Source organism: Rhinoderma darwinii, chromosome 2 (assembly GCF_050947455.1).
Source record: "Rhinoderma darwinii isolate aRhiDar2 chromosome 2, aRhiDar2.hap1, whole genome shotgun sequence".
In the NCBI taxonomy this organism is placed as follows: Eukaryota; Metazoa; Chordata; class Amphibia; order Anura; family Rhinodermatidae; genus Rhinoderma; species Rhinoderma darwinii.
Window position 1 is genome coordinate 279,752,525 of NC_134688.1, and position 15,122 is coordinate 279,767,646.

A 15,122-nucleotide genomic window follows, 5' to 3' on the forward strand; every position below is an offset into this window, starting at 1 on the left:
TGCATTAACTCTGACAGGATCCTGAAAGTATGAACATGGGCTATGGGTCTAATACATCTGTGTTTGCGCAGTGGCCCTCTTCTGTTTGTTTCCGTCTTATTCCTCATATTCATTTGTTTTATACATTTTTCCCATCCCATGTATTTATGGCATATGAATTCTATATTCTGTAAATATTTAATCATTAGGTGTCCGACAACTGGGGCGACCACTGATCCCAAGAACAATAGTGCCAGGTCCACAATACATAGTGCAGAGGTGGCTGCACGTGTGCAGTCACTTTCCATAAGACCTAATGAAAACAGCCATATTATGGATCTATGTTGCACTTATCAGTAATACGGCACCTATAGCCTGATATGGCCCATACTGTTACCTTTCTGTTCCTCTGATTTTATATGGAAGCACATGGAGGTTTTTTTTCTCACAGATTCCATATAAAATTGATAGAATTTTAGTATGTCGTATTACAGAGGTATCCTCCTCTAGAAGCATTGCTTGTGATGGAGAATATAATTCTTTATGTAATATAGACCTGTGGAGACTCTGTACTGAGGTATAGGGCCCATGAGCCCTTACAGTCTGAAAGAGATACGGAAACAGCCAAGTGAGCTGTGTGATTGTTTATTATATTACATATACACAAGGTTCTTTTCTATCCTCTAATCTGTCTATAATCCCTCACTGGTAGAATGTCTATCACACTAGACTCCTGAGTGATAGTGGCTGTATGCAAATTCACATCTCATTAGCCTGAGAGGATTTTAGAATATCCCAGAATGCCTCTTGGTCACACCGTGAATGCGGGGATTAGCCTAGAGAAAAGGAGCATGGTACAGTAATGTGTTTTAAGGATCATTTATTTTCATCGGTTTGTGACTTTAAATGTAGACAGATATATTGTGGGTGTAAGCGCCTATATTCTTTAACAGAAAGTAAATATTTTAAAATATATATACATTTAATACATAGAAAAAAATAAGAAAAAAATAGGAAAAATTCTGTGCGAACAGAAAGGCAATTATTGTCGGATCAATTCAACATCATATTATAAAGTATTGTATTATATTTGTAGTATAAGCGTTTCAGAACAATATGAGAATAATTTCTAATTGAATCTGCTGATTGTGAATTGTTAACAAAATGCAGAAGACTTGATCTTGTGTTCTTGGCAACTTTAGGCCGGATTCATGCAAGGAATTTTTTGGTTTACTGCAGTGGTCAGCTGAGTAGTGTTAGTTAATAGGATATTCAATTTGCTGCAAGCTAAAGTGTGATTTCTTTATGTATGTTTTACTGTCATTACCGTATTACTGATGGCATTAAACTTTTCTAGGAATATTTCGTATAACTTTTTACTTTAAAAAAAAGTCCAAAAGTAAAAAATATAGGAGCACATTTATAAAAGTAGGCTCAGGCTGGTTTCGATGGTTTAAATGTGCCTACAAAAATGGTGCACGCAGTTTTGCTTTATTTATGATACTATTTCTGAATTTTTGGCAGAATCAGCAAATTTTTGGGTTTTGGGGTGTCATTAGGGAAGTATGCAGGCAGTCCCTTATACCATTTTTTTTTAAAGAGAATTCTGTCATCGACATTATGACATCTCAGGCCAGTTGTACACTGTAGGAGTGTTTTCTAGGCCAGCATGCTCTGTCTGCACTGTCTATATGTAAAAAGATAAAATAAAGAAGAGGGGGCAGAAGGAGTGGAGTAACACATGACTAAAGGATCAGACTAGACACAGGGTTTGCTTGTTGTTTGTAACTATGGATATACATATTCTGTATAAGAGCTATGTACACAAAATGGAAGAATATTTTTTTTAACAAGACCGTTTGTAAAGCTCCTTCATTTTTATTTTTGTTGCATTAGAGCAATGAAAAATTGATTGTAAAATGTGCATTTATGTTTTATATCTTCTGCACCATGTGATATACACACAATTATTGCCTTCATTATTTCAGGCAATTTGGATTTTCATTTAAATTAATTCTAATCCCATTTTCTCTTTCCCTTTTAATTTACCTAAATTCTAAAAATTGAAATAACACTTCAACTTTCCCATATAGGCTCCCTCCTCCAACCTTTAATACCATACATCCACACTGTCTGAAAATATAACAGCTAGGTATGATATTGCCCAGGGTAAAGTTTAGCATGAATGTATAGGTACAGTAAACCATTATGGTCATCTCTTTCTTTCTGATAACATAAGTGACACAGAGATTGCTAATACATTGTCTGAGAAATGTAGCTTGATAGCGAAATCTATACCAGGGCCCCCCAACCATAAGTTAATAGTAGGACTGTTGTTTTCTGAAGCACAGGGGCCTTTGGGTTCCTCTCAGGCCTGGTTGCAACGGTAAGCCTGGCACCCTCTATGGCGACACCACTGTGTTGTCCATAAGTATAAAATAAAGTAATTCTGAAAATCTGAAATGGAATATTGCTCAAAGAAAGCCATTAAAGGCGCAGGCAAGGAAGGACTGCCTGTGTAAACTGGTCTATACAGGATTCGTTTCTATTAACGATCTTACTGAATTTACTACATATTTCTGCATGGCTTTGTATGGATGATTCAAAAGAATTTTAACTGAATTGGTTAAAACCATGAGGTAGAACAATTATTATTTATTATATCTGAATATTTATATTCTTCTTCCTTAGAAAATCCATTTCCATGTTTTCCTCTGCATTATCATCTTCTATTCTCTGTTCTACATGGCATGCAGCGTGTGTGCAGGATTCATGAGGTAAGAGCCTTGGCAGCATGCCACATAACGAAAAAGTAATTAGCTGAAGGTAAACTTGCCATATTAAGTATAACCCATGTCTTTGCTGGCATCTCACTGACTTACTCACGTACTTCCTGCCATCAACACTGTGGCCAGTAATTGGCTGTAGTGGTCACGCGCCAACAGGGGACCATAAGTGCATTGGCACTGGAGGAGCAGCGAATTTAACAGGTGATATATATATTTTTGTTATTTTATAACATAATTAGCAATATCATTTTTTCGGAGTCTCATGAGTCATTAAAATATATATATATATCAGATGTAAAATATAAAGTGATCGAAGTCACTCATAATAGTTACTTTTCAGTAGCCATGCAGCTTCTGTAATAAAGTTCTGTCCAGTATAATCAGGTCTCCTTTTTACTTTCCCTCAGCTTCGGCGTCTCCATCAGAAGCTCACGCTCTTTTTCATCCAAATTCTACGAATAGTGCTGTAGTTCAAACGTCCTCCTAGTTGGTTTTCGATTACTTTATATTTTACATCTAATATATATATTTTAGAATTTACACAGGACTGAGTGTAGTCTCGTTCGTGAGCTTCCTTATGTAGATTTGCTCTACCATTGCATTTATTATGCAGTTTATTTTATTACATTGTCTCCTGCCCTTGTTGTTAACACTTTTGGAGAACCCCTTTAAGGGTGCACACTTTTATCCGGTGGATCATACTATGTTTATATCGATTTCAAAGAATTAGCATTGTACGGCTCTGACACTATGTAATCCTAACTACCACTACTAGTCTAAAATGTATCCTTTCATTTCAGTGATATGACAGTATTTTTGGAAAACAAAAAATTCAAAATGGTTTGGTAGCCGTTACCCTCTGACTCCCTTTTCCATCCTGAAGAATTCTGATTTTCCCTTATGAATCATAGTGTATATAATATGATATAAAGCAATGTATGCCACATAGTATATGGTACGATAAGTGTAGGATCTGTCATGAACATTCTCCTTGATCACTAGCCCAGTACCACCACCTACAGTATCAAAAAATTTTCACCCATACTTAGTGCAGTTCACACATACCCCACTTCTTGTTACTATTATGTTTGTTACTGCTTTTACTTTGACATTTCTACTTGTTTTTAGCCCATTGTTTGTTCCACATTGTACAGCTCCATGGAAGATGATGCCACAATAATAATAATCATTATTTGTGTTCCTGGTCTGAGGCCCCATACACATGTCCATAGATTTTATCCATCCGTAAATACGGATCCATAGTCATCCGTAAATCATCCGCATATACGGAACGATGTCCGTAAGTATGGTCCGTAGTGCATCCATATTTACGTGGGAGGAGTCTTTGGTAATCCCTTGGCGTCGCATAGCAACGCTTCCATAATTACGGACAGCTACGGTTGCACATCTGTAGCCATCCGTAATTACGGAAGCGCCCATAGACTTCTATGGGGAGTCCGTGCCATAATTACAGACAAAAGAAGTACATGTTCTATCATTTCTACGGCATGGACACCCATCCGTAAAAATACGGAAAGGTGTCCATAGCCCATAGAAGTGAATGGGTCTGTAATTACGGATGAAAAATACGGTAGTGTGCATGGGGCCTTAAAGGGGTTGTCCGAGATAAAATTACTGTTTTAATTCTAGTAATTTATTAATGTAAATACATTTGTAATATACTTAAATTTTCCAAAGTGGCCCTGTTTCCAGATCCTGTCGCGGGGTACTTGACGTGTGACATCACTCTCTGGCCGTTGTATTAATCTTCAATTTTTTCCGGGTATACGATACATCACTTGAGACGTGCCATGTATGGGCTGTTCTCAGGGGCGGATTAAGGGCACCATGGGCCCCGGGCACTTTTTCAAGTCTGGGCCCCCCACCCCCGAACTCCGAAGACAGAACTTTGAAGACGCTGTACCGTATATATTTGCAGATTTCTGTTTAATCGGACACAGATCTGGCACGGTTTTAAATTAACTGTAAAAGCAGAATGAGCCATATAGAAGAGAAAAAGCAGAATACTTTGAGACACTAAAGTGGTCAGGAGCTTTATAACTTTTTTATTTTTACATCAAGGGACAGGTGTGTGAAGGATTATTTTTTGAGGAGTTGTTGTTTTTATTGCCACCATTTAAAGTACCATATAATGGGTGAATTGGAAAAAACTGAGATTCCTCCATGGTTTTTTGGGGTTTAGTTTTTACTGTATATATTTACCTTCTCTTAAGGTAAAAGTAGATTTAACATAAACTTTTACCTTAAGAGAAGGTAAAAATATAGAGACCCAGAATCAAGCTCAGTACAAATATACAGACCCAGAACCAAGCTCAGTATATATATACAGCACCAGAACCAAGCTCAGTACATATATACAGCACCAGAACAAATACAGTTCAGTGCAGAGATCATTTGCAAATTAAGTTTAACCCCTGCTGTATACATTTTTTATGACATAAAACGACCGCTCCCAGTATAGCTTGAACAATGGTTAGGATATGCTGAGAGTTGCTGTTTAACAAAAAAGAATGCTACCATCAGTCATCTCGCTGCAGATCATACAGTGACTACAGTACTGATCAGTCACAGGGAGAATAAACATTTACATTGAGTGACTCACAGGTGGCATCTCAGATTCTTTTTCGTTCTTTTTCTCTTTTCTTCTCCATCCGGTCCAGACCTCTATGATGACTTCTCCCGGGCACGGACCATTTTTGCCGTTCACAGCTCAGATGTCGTCAGCTCCTCACTTTTCCAACATTTCCGAAGCTGTAAACGAAGAAAAAATTCTTATCATGCCACACTCTATGCGTTTAAATATAATAGTATCATACAATGAATATAATAGTACTATACACTGTGCCCTGAATATAATAGTACTATACATGGCGCCCCTGAATACAATAGTACTATACACTCTGCTCCTGAATATAATAGTACTATTCACTGTGCTCCTGAATATAATGGTACTATACATTGCGCCCCTGAATATAATAGTACTATACACTGTACTCCTGGATACAATAGTACTATACACTGTACTCCTGAATATAATAGTACTATACACTGTACTCCTGAATATAATAGGATAATAAACTCAGCCCCCAAACATAATAGTGCTACACACTGTGCTGAATATAATAGTACAATACACTGTGCCCCTGAATGTAACAGTGCTACATATAATAGTACTATACACTGTACTCCTGAATATAATAGTACTATACCCTGCGCTCCTGAATATAATAGTACAATACACTGTGCCCCTGAATGTAATAGTGCTACACACTGTGCTGAATATAATAGTATTATACACTGTGCTCCTGAATCTAATAGTACTATACATTGTACTCCTGAATATAATAGTACTATACACTGTACTACTGAATATACTAGTACTATACACTGTGCTCCGGAATATAATAGTACTATACACTGTTCCCCTGAATATAATAGTACTATACACTGTGCTCCTGAATATAACACACTGAGTATAACACACTGTGCTGAATATAATAGTACTACACACTGTACTCCTGAATATAATAGTAATATACACTGCGCTCCTGAATATAATAGTACTATACACTGCGCTCCTGAATATAATAGTACTATACACTGTACTCCTGAATATAATAGTACTATACACTGCGCTCCTGAATATAATAGTACTATACACTGTACTACTGAATATAAAAGTACTGTACACTGTGCCCCTGAATATAATAGTACTATACCCTGTGCTCCTGAATATAATACCGTGTTTCCCCGATAGTAAGACACCCCCGATTGTAAGACGTATCGGGGGTTTCAGGGGGGTCGGCTAATATAAGCCGTACCCCGAAAGTAAGACATATGTCTTACTTTCGGGGAAACACGGGGGTATTGCCGCCTCCTGCCCACTTCCGCACCGCCCCCCTCTCCATACGTCACCGCGCCGTCCCCTGCACTTGTCAATGCCGCCTCCTGCTTAAAATACGGTAATGCACACAGTATTAGGGGGGATTCACACGAGCGTGATTTGGCAGCGTGTAGACCGCGTGGTTTTCGCGCGGCACGCAATGCCCTATAGAAGTCTATGGGGCAGTACACACAGTCCGTGTATTTTGCGCAGCGTTTGTTCGCTGCGCAAAATACGCGACAGGTTCAATAACTCTGCGTATTTCACGCATCACGCACCCATTGAAGTCAATGGGTGCGTGAAAACCAGGCAGGTCGCACGGAAGCTCTTCCGTGCGAACTGCGTGTTTGCGCAACAGCTGTCAAAAGGATGAATGGAAACAGAAAAGCACCACGTGCTTTTCTGTTTCCAAGCATCCAAACGGAGTGTCTTTGCGAGGAGCGAACCCCGACAACCGAAGCTAACTTCACCGGGTTCGGCCAAACTCGTTTTGGCCGAACCCGGCCAAAAAATTTCCGGTCCGCGACGTCGGAAGACATTCACTGTGCATGGTGCTGAAAGAGTTAAACTGTTTCAGCACCATGGACAGTGACTTGCGATCCCAAAATCCCTGTAAAAAAAAAATCGAAGTTCTAACTTACCGATTACTCCTGTCTCCTTCCTGCAGTCCGACCTCCCGGGATGACACTTCAGTTCAAGTGACAGCTCCAGCCAATCACAGGCCAAGCACAGGCTGCAGCCAATCACAGGCTGCAGCGGTCACTTGGACTGCCGCGTCATCCAGGGAGGTGGGGCCCGATGTCAAGAGAGGCGCGTCACCAAGGACGCGTCACCAAGGCAACGGCCGGGAAGTTCTCGGTAAGTAGGAACTTTATCTTTTGACAATTTTTTTCCAATATAAGACATACCCCGAAAGTAAGACATAGTGGGGCTTTTGGGGATAAAAAGAAAGTAAGACACTGTCTTACTTTTGGGGAAACACGGTAGTACTATACACTGTGCTCCTGAATAGAATAGTACTATACACTGTACTACTGAATATAATAGTACTATACACTGTGCTCCAGAATATAATAGTACTATACACTGTACCCCTGAATATAATAGTACTATACACTGTGCTCCTGAACAGGGGCGTAACTAGGAAAGACTGGGCCCCATAGCAAACTTTTGACTGGGGCCCCCCTCCCCTGGGTGTCCCACAACCCCCCCCTTGTAGATAGTGCCTTTTTTAGAGCCCCCCTGTAGATAGCGCCATACAGCCCCCTCTGTAGATAACGCCATACAGCCCCCCCTGTAGATAGCGCCATACAGCCCCCTCTGTAGATAACGCCATACAGCCCCCCTCTGTAGATAGCGCCATACAGCCCCCTCTGTAGATAAAGCCATACAGCCCCCTCTGTAGATAACACCATACAGCCCCCTCTGTAGATATCTACAAAGGGGGCTGTATGGCGTTATCTACAGGGGGGGCTGTATGGCGTTATCTACAGGGGGGGCTGTATGGCGCCATCTACAGAGGGGTCTGTATGGCGTTATCTACAGTGGGGGCTGTATGGCGCTATCTACAGAGGGGGCTGTATGACGCTATCTACAGAGGGGCTGTATGGCGTTATCTACAGGGGGGACTGTATGGCATTATCTACAGGGGGCTGTATGGCGTTATCTACAGAGGGGGCTGTATGGCGCTATCTACAGAGGGGGCTGTATGGCGCTATCTACAGAGGGGGCTGTATGGCGCTATCTACATAGGGGGCTGTATGGCGTTATCTACAGGGGGGCTGTATGGCATTATCTACAGGGGGCTGTATGGCGTTATCTACAGGGGGGCTGTATGGCGTTATCTACAGGGGGGCTGTATGGCGTTATCTAAAGGGGGGCTTTATGGCATTATCTACAGGGGGACTGTATGGCGTCATCTACAGGGGGGACTGTATGGCGTCATCTACAGGGGGGACTGTATGGCGTCATCTACAAGGGGGGACTGTATGGCGTTATCTACAGGGGGTCTGTATGGCGTTATCTACAGGGGGTCTGTATGGCGTTATCTACAGGGTGTCTGTATGGCGTCATCTACAGGGTGTCTGTATGGCATTCCCTACAGGGGGGACTGTATGGCGTTATCTACAGGGGGGACTGTATGGCGTTATCTACAGGGGGGACTGTATGGCGTTATCTACAGGGGGGACTGTATGGCGTTATCTACAGGGGGGACTGTATGGCGTTATCTACAGGGGGGACTGTATGGCGTTATCTACAGGGGGGACTGTATGGCGTTATCTACAGGGGGGACTGTATGGCGTTATCTACAGGGGGGACTGTATGGCGTTATCTACAGGGGGGACTGTATGGCGTTATCTACAGGGGGGACTGTATGGCGTTATCTACAGGGGGGACTGTATGGCGTTATCTACAGGGGGGGCTGTATGGCGTTATCTACAGGGGGTCTGTATGGCGTTATCTACAGGGGGTCTGTATGGCGTTATCTACAGGGGGTCTGTATGGCGTTATCTACAGGGGGTCTGTATGGCGTTATCTACAGGGGGTCTGTATGGCATTATCTACAGGGGGTCTGTATGGCGTTCCCTACAGGGGGGGTCTGTAGGGAACGCCATACAGCCCCCCCTGTAGGGAACGCCATACAGCCCCCCCTGTAGGGAACGCCATACAGCCCCCCTGTAGGGAACGCCATACAAGCCCCCCTGTAGGGAACGCCATACAGGCCCCCCTGTAGGGAACGCCATACAGCCCCCCCTGTAGGGAACGCTATACAGCCCCCCCCTGAAGGGAACGCTATACAGCCCCCCCTGAAGGGAACGCCATACAGCCCCCCCTGTAGGGAACCCCATACAGCGCCCCCCCTGTAGGGAACGCCATACAGCCCCCCCACCCGTAGGGAACGCCATACAGCATCCCCGACCCCCCAAAAAAATGCGACCTACAGTGTGAAAAGACAAAAGACATGTATCCCCTATCCTGTGGATAGGGGATACATGTGTGATCGCTGGCAGCGATAGGCAGAACGGGGGACCGAAAGTCCCCCAAGTTCTCCATGACTAACCTCTGACTTCCGGCGTCTGCGCAGCTCAAGAAAAATGAAAGGAGCGCTGGTCACGCATGCGCACAAGCGCGACTGGCGCTCCATTCATTTCTACGGAGCTGCCGACACAGACCCTGGAAGTCCGAGGTTTGTGATGGAGAACTTCAGGGGACTTTCAGTCCCCCGTTCTCCCTATCAATGCCAGCGATCACACATGTATCCCCTATCCTGTGGATAGGGGATACATGTCTTTTGTTTAATGGCAGAGCGAGGAGATACCTCCCTGCTCTGCCGTAGTGTTCAGTGGCGTCCCGCTGTAGCAGCCATAGCGACTGCTAGCGGAGCCTCCGGCCATGGTGGGGGCCCATGCCGGCGGGCAACACGGGCCCCCTCATTCCGCGGGCCCCGTAGCAGCCGCTACGGCTGCTATAGCGGTAGTTACGCCACTGCTCCTGAATATAATAGTATTACACGCTGTGCTGAATATAATAGTACTACACACTGTACTCCTGAATATAATAGTACTATACACTGTGCTCCTGAATATAATAGTACTATACACTGTACTCCTGAATATAATAGTACTATACACTGTGCTCCTGAATATAATATTACTATACACTGTACTCCTGAATATAATAGTACTATACACTGCGCTCCTGAATATAATAGTACTATACACTGTACTCCTGAATATAATAGTAATATACACTGCGCTCCTGAATATAATAGTACTATACACTGCGCTCCTGAATATAATAGTACTATACACTGCGCCCCTGAATATAATAGTACTATACACTGTACTCCTGAATATAATAGTACTATACACTGTGCTCCTGAATATAATAGTACTATACACTGTACTCCTGAATATAATAGTACTATACACTGTGCTCCTGAATATAATAGTACTATACATGGCACCCCAGAATATAATAGTACTATACACTGTACTCCTGAATATAATAGTACTATACACTGTACTCCTGAATATAATAGTACAATATACACTGCGCTCCTGAATATAATAGTACTATACACAGTGCTCCTGAATATAATAGTACTATACACAGTGCTCCTGAATATAATAGTACTATACACCGTGTTCCTGAATATAATAGTACTATACACCGTGTTCCTGAATATAATAGTATTATACACTGTGCTCCTGAATATAATAGTACTATACACTGTACTCCTGAATATAATAGTATTATACACTGCACTCCTGAATATAATAGTATTATAAACTGTGCCCCTTAATATAATAGTATTATACACTGCACTCCTGAATATAATAGTATTATACACTGTACTCCTGAATATAATAGTACTATACACTATGCTGAATATAATAGTACTATACACTGTACTCCTGAATATAATAGTACTATACACAGTGCTCCTGAATATAATAGTACTATACACCGTGTTCCTGAATATAATAGTATTATACACTATGCCCCTGAATATAATAGTACTATGCACTGCACCCCTGAATATAATAGTACAATACACTGTACCCCTGAATATAATAGTACTATACACTGCACTCCTGAATATAATAGTACTATGCACTGTGCTCCTGAATATAATAGTACTATACACTGTACTCCTGAATATAATAGTACTATACACAGTGCTCCTGAATATAATAGTACTATACACCGTGTTCCTGAATATAATAGTACTATACACCGTGTTCCTGAATATAATAGTATTATACACTGTGCTCCTGAATATAATACTACGATACACTGTGCCCAGGAATTAAATTGTTAAACACTGTAAAGTAAAACAACACACCACTAACAATGCCCCCTGTACATAGCACCAGTCACAATGCAACCTGTAGATAGTGCCAGCTACAATGCCCTCTGTAGATAATGCCCCTTGTAGATGGTGCCAGTCACAATGCCCTTATAGATAGCGCCAGTCACAATGTATCCTGTAGATCGCGCCAGTCACAATGCCCACTGTAGATAATGTCCCCTGTAGATAGCGCCAGTCACAATGCCCACTGTAGATAATGTCCCCTGTAGATAGTGCCAGTCACAATGCCCACTGTAGACAATGCCCCCTGTAGATAGTGCTAGTTACAATGCACTCTGTAGATAATGCCCCTTATAGATGGGGCCAGACACAATGCCCCCTGTAGATAATGCACCCTGTAGATAGTGCCAGTTACAATGCACCTTTTAGATAGTGCCAGTTACAATGCCTCTTGTAGATAATGTCCCCTGTAGATAGCGCCAGTTACAATGCCCACTGTAGATAATGCCCCCTATAGCTATTGCCCCCATTCGCTGCCGAGAAAAAAATCAAAACATTCTCACCTGTCCCCGCGTCTTACTCCAGCGCCACAGGAGTGGTCAGAGACCAGACTGCGTTATCCAGCGTAATGGCGCAGTCGGCACGATGACATCAGGATACTATTGGGTGAGAGGTCCCGCTTCACTCCGGTCCTCTGAACCGGCTGTACGGGAGAACCGGGGCGAACTGGGCCCCCTTCCAGCCTCGGGCACTTGCCCAGAGTGCCCTTATTATAATCCGCCCCTGGCTGTTCTGTTGTAACGCGCATGCGGGGTCCCTGCTGTTATCTCGAGAACAGCAGGGACCGCGAGAACAGCAGGGACCGCGCATGCGCGTTACAGGCTGTACAGCAAAACAGCCCATAAACGGCACGTCACAAGTGACGTGTCGTATACCCGGAAAAAAATTGAAGATTAACACAGCGGCCAGAGTGACGTCGTTTCCCACGACAGGATCTGGAAACGGGGCCACTTTGGAAAATGTAAGTATATTAAAAATGTATTTACATTAATAAATTACAAGCATTAACACATAGTCATTTAGAAGACTTTTTGTAGCTAGCATAAAATTAGCATTCACAAAGTAGAGAATATAGAGCTGAGATTCAGGACCTCATCTATAAAAGCTTGTGCAGGTAAAATGTAGAGCAGCACCTCATATGATCACATGAATGGGGATGAGCTGCAATACCAAACAGAGCACTTGGGCAAGGGTTTCTGTTTCTGGAAATAAAAGCATACTTTTTTTTTCTAATCCTGACTACCCCCTAACTTTTTGTAATTTCCTCAATCTATAATCTGTTAACTAGTTTTCAGAGAAGCTGCAGGTAAATTGAAAATTGTCATGAATATCCTTGTTGTATTTGTTAGAACAGTGAGACAGGTTATACCTATTAGTTTAAGATATAATGATTTCACACAACTTTTAAACTGTTACAGAAGATGTACCGTATTCGTTTGACGAGAGTTCACAACGTCTCCCACATCATAGTTCCCTCTTGTTACTTCATTACTTTATTAACCTTGCACCTAAATTGCTTAGAAATGCATGGAACTGATATTTGCTTGTATTTATAAAAAAAAATAAAAAAATTGTCTATAGCCTTAATACAGATCACCTTAAATATCAGGGAACGGTAATCTAAGTATATGATATTTTATAACTATTTAGTACTATAAAAGGTGCGGAGATCTTGGACTATTCAAATCTTCATAGGTTTGTCTCTTGAGGTATAGCCTTGTTGAAAAACCATAGCTGCTGCCTAAGGGTATGTTCACACGCTTAGCAAAAACGTCTGAAAATACGGAGCTGTTTTCAAGGGAAAACAGCTCCTGATTTCCAGCCGTTTTTTAATCAAACTCGCGTTTTTCACGGCCGTTTTTGGATGGTGCTTTTCTATTGAGTCGATGAAAAACGGCTCCAAAACCAGCTCAAGAAGTGACAAGCACGTCTTTTTCACGGGTGTTTTTTAACCTGGCCGTTTTTCAAAACGGCCGCGTAAAAAAACGTCCCGTTGGAACAGAGCGCTGTTTTTCCCATTGAAATAAATGGGCAGATGTCTGGAGGCGTTCTGCTTCCGATTTTTCGGCCCGAAAATAAGTCATGTGAACATACCCTAACTGTTCATGATGTAAGGACATTCTCAGTTATTTTTTTATAAAACTATATATATTATTTTTTTTTAGGATAGAAGATTTTGATTGGATGTTACCATTTAGACACACAACTACACCATCTCTTAGTAGTTCTCAATATCTAGGTAGGTATTACAACATGCCCACTTACCTTTCATAACTTATCATTAGCTGTCTTGCGTCTTCTTCAAACTAATGTCTGCCATCCTCTACATTCTTTTCTTGTTCACAATGGTGTCAAAATCCACTTAAAATCCACCGCAAAATCTTTATGTGATACAAACCCCAATTACTGTATACAGTGGCGGATTAAGTAGACCATGGGCCCTGGGCTGTTACCCAAACTTGGGCCCCCCTTCCTCACCGCCGCCCTGCCGCGCCGTAACTATTTTTAACACTACCTTTCTGGGCAAGCATTAACAGTGTTACGATTTCCCTTGTCACAGGGCTGTGTCCATACATACTGAGAGTATCACACTGTGCAGGGACACATCCTCCTGACAAGGGGAATTGTCTATCAGTCCTGGACTACAGAAAGACTTTTTGTGAAATACAAGGATTCCTATAATAAACATGTCAGGAGAGGTGACAGATTCTCTATAAATCTAGTGACTCACAGGTGACGACGTCTCAGATTCTAGTAGTTTTCTTCCTCTTTTCTTCTCCATCCGATCCAGCGCTCATGACGACTTCTCCCGGCCATGACTCATTTCTGCAGAATTTGCCACTCAGACGTCTCCTCACTTTTCCAACATTTCCACACCTATAAACGAAAATAAAGTTATTATGGTGCCACATACTGTGCCCCTAAATATAATAGCACTAAACACTGCGTGCCTGAATATAATACCACACACTGTAAAACGCCACATACACACACAGCCCCCTGTACATAGTGCCACACACAGCCCCCTGTACATAGTGCCACACACAGCCCCTGTAGATATTACACACCCCCATAGATATCGCCATACACAGCCCCCTCTATATATCACACATTCCCCCCGTAGAGAGCGTTACACACAGCCCCATATAGATAGTGCCATACAGCCCCCTGTAGAGAGCGCCACACAGCCCTCCCCCTCTTGTAAATAGCACCAAAAAGCCCCCCCCCTATAAAGAGCGCCACACACATACCACTGTGGATAGCACTACACAGCCCCCCCTTGTATATAGTGCTACACAGCGCTCCCCCTTGTATATAGTGCCACACAGCGCCCCCCTTGTATATAGTGCCACACAGCACTCCCCTTGTATATAGTGGCACACAGCGCTCCCCCTTGTATATAGTGGCACACAGCGCTCCCCCTTGTATATAGTGCCTCACAGCGCTCCCCCTTGTATATAGTGCCACACAGCGCTCCCCCTTGTATATAGTGCCACAATGTTATGTACACATTTAAAAACTTTATATCATAATTTTATATATATATATATATGTATGTATATATATATATATA

At 42.3% G+C, this 15,122-nt stretch overlaps 1 protein-coding gene across 1 annotated transcript in view; it reads left to right on the plus strand.

The window, feature by feature from the left end:
• The first annotated feature begins 779 nt into the window (after positions 1 to 779).
• LOC142741815 (putative transmembrane protein 244) overlaps positions 780 to 15,122 on the plus strand; it is a 39,042-nt gene continuing 24,699 nt past the window's right edge. Inside the window, exons 1-3 of the mRNA XM_075851144.1 lie at positions 780 to 833; positions 2,671 to 2,756; positions 13,714 to 13,787. Of these exons, the coding sequence (XP_075707259.1) occupies positions 780 to 833; positions 2,671 to 2,756; positions 13,714 to 13,787 (214 nt within the window). The remainder of the gene's footprint in view (positions 834 to 2,670; positions 2,757 to 13,713; positions 13,788 to 15,122) is intronic.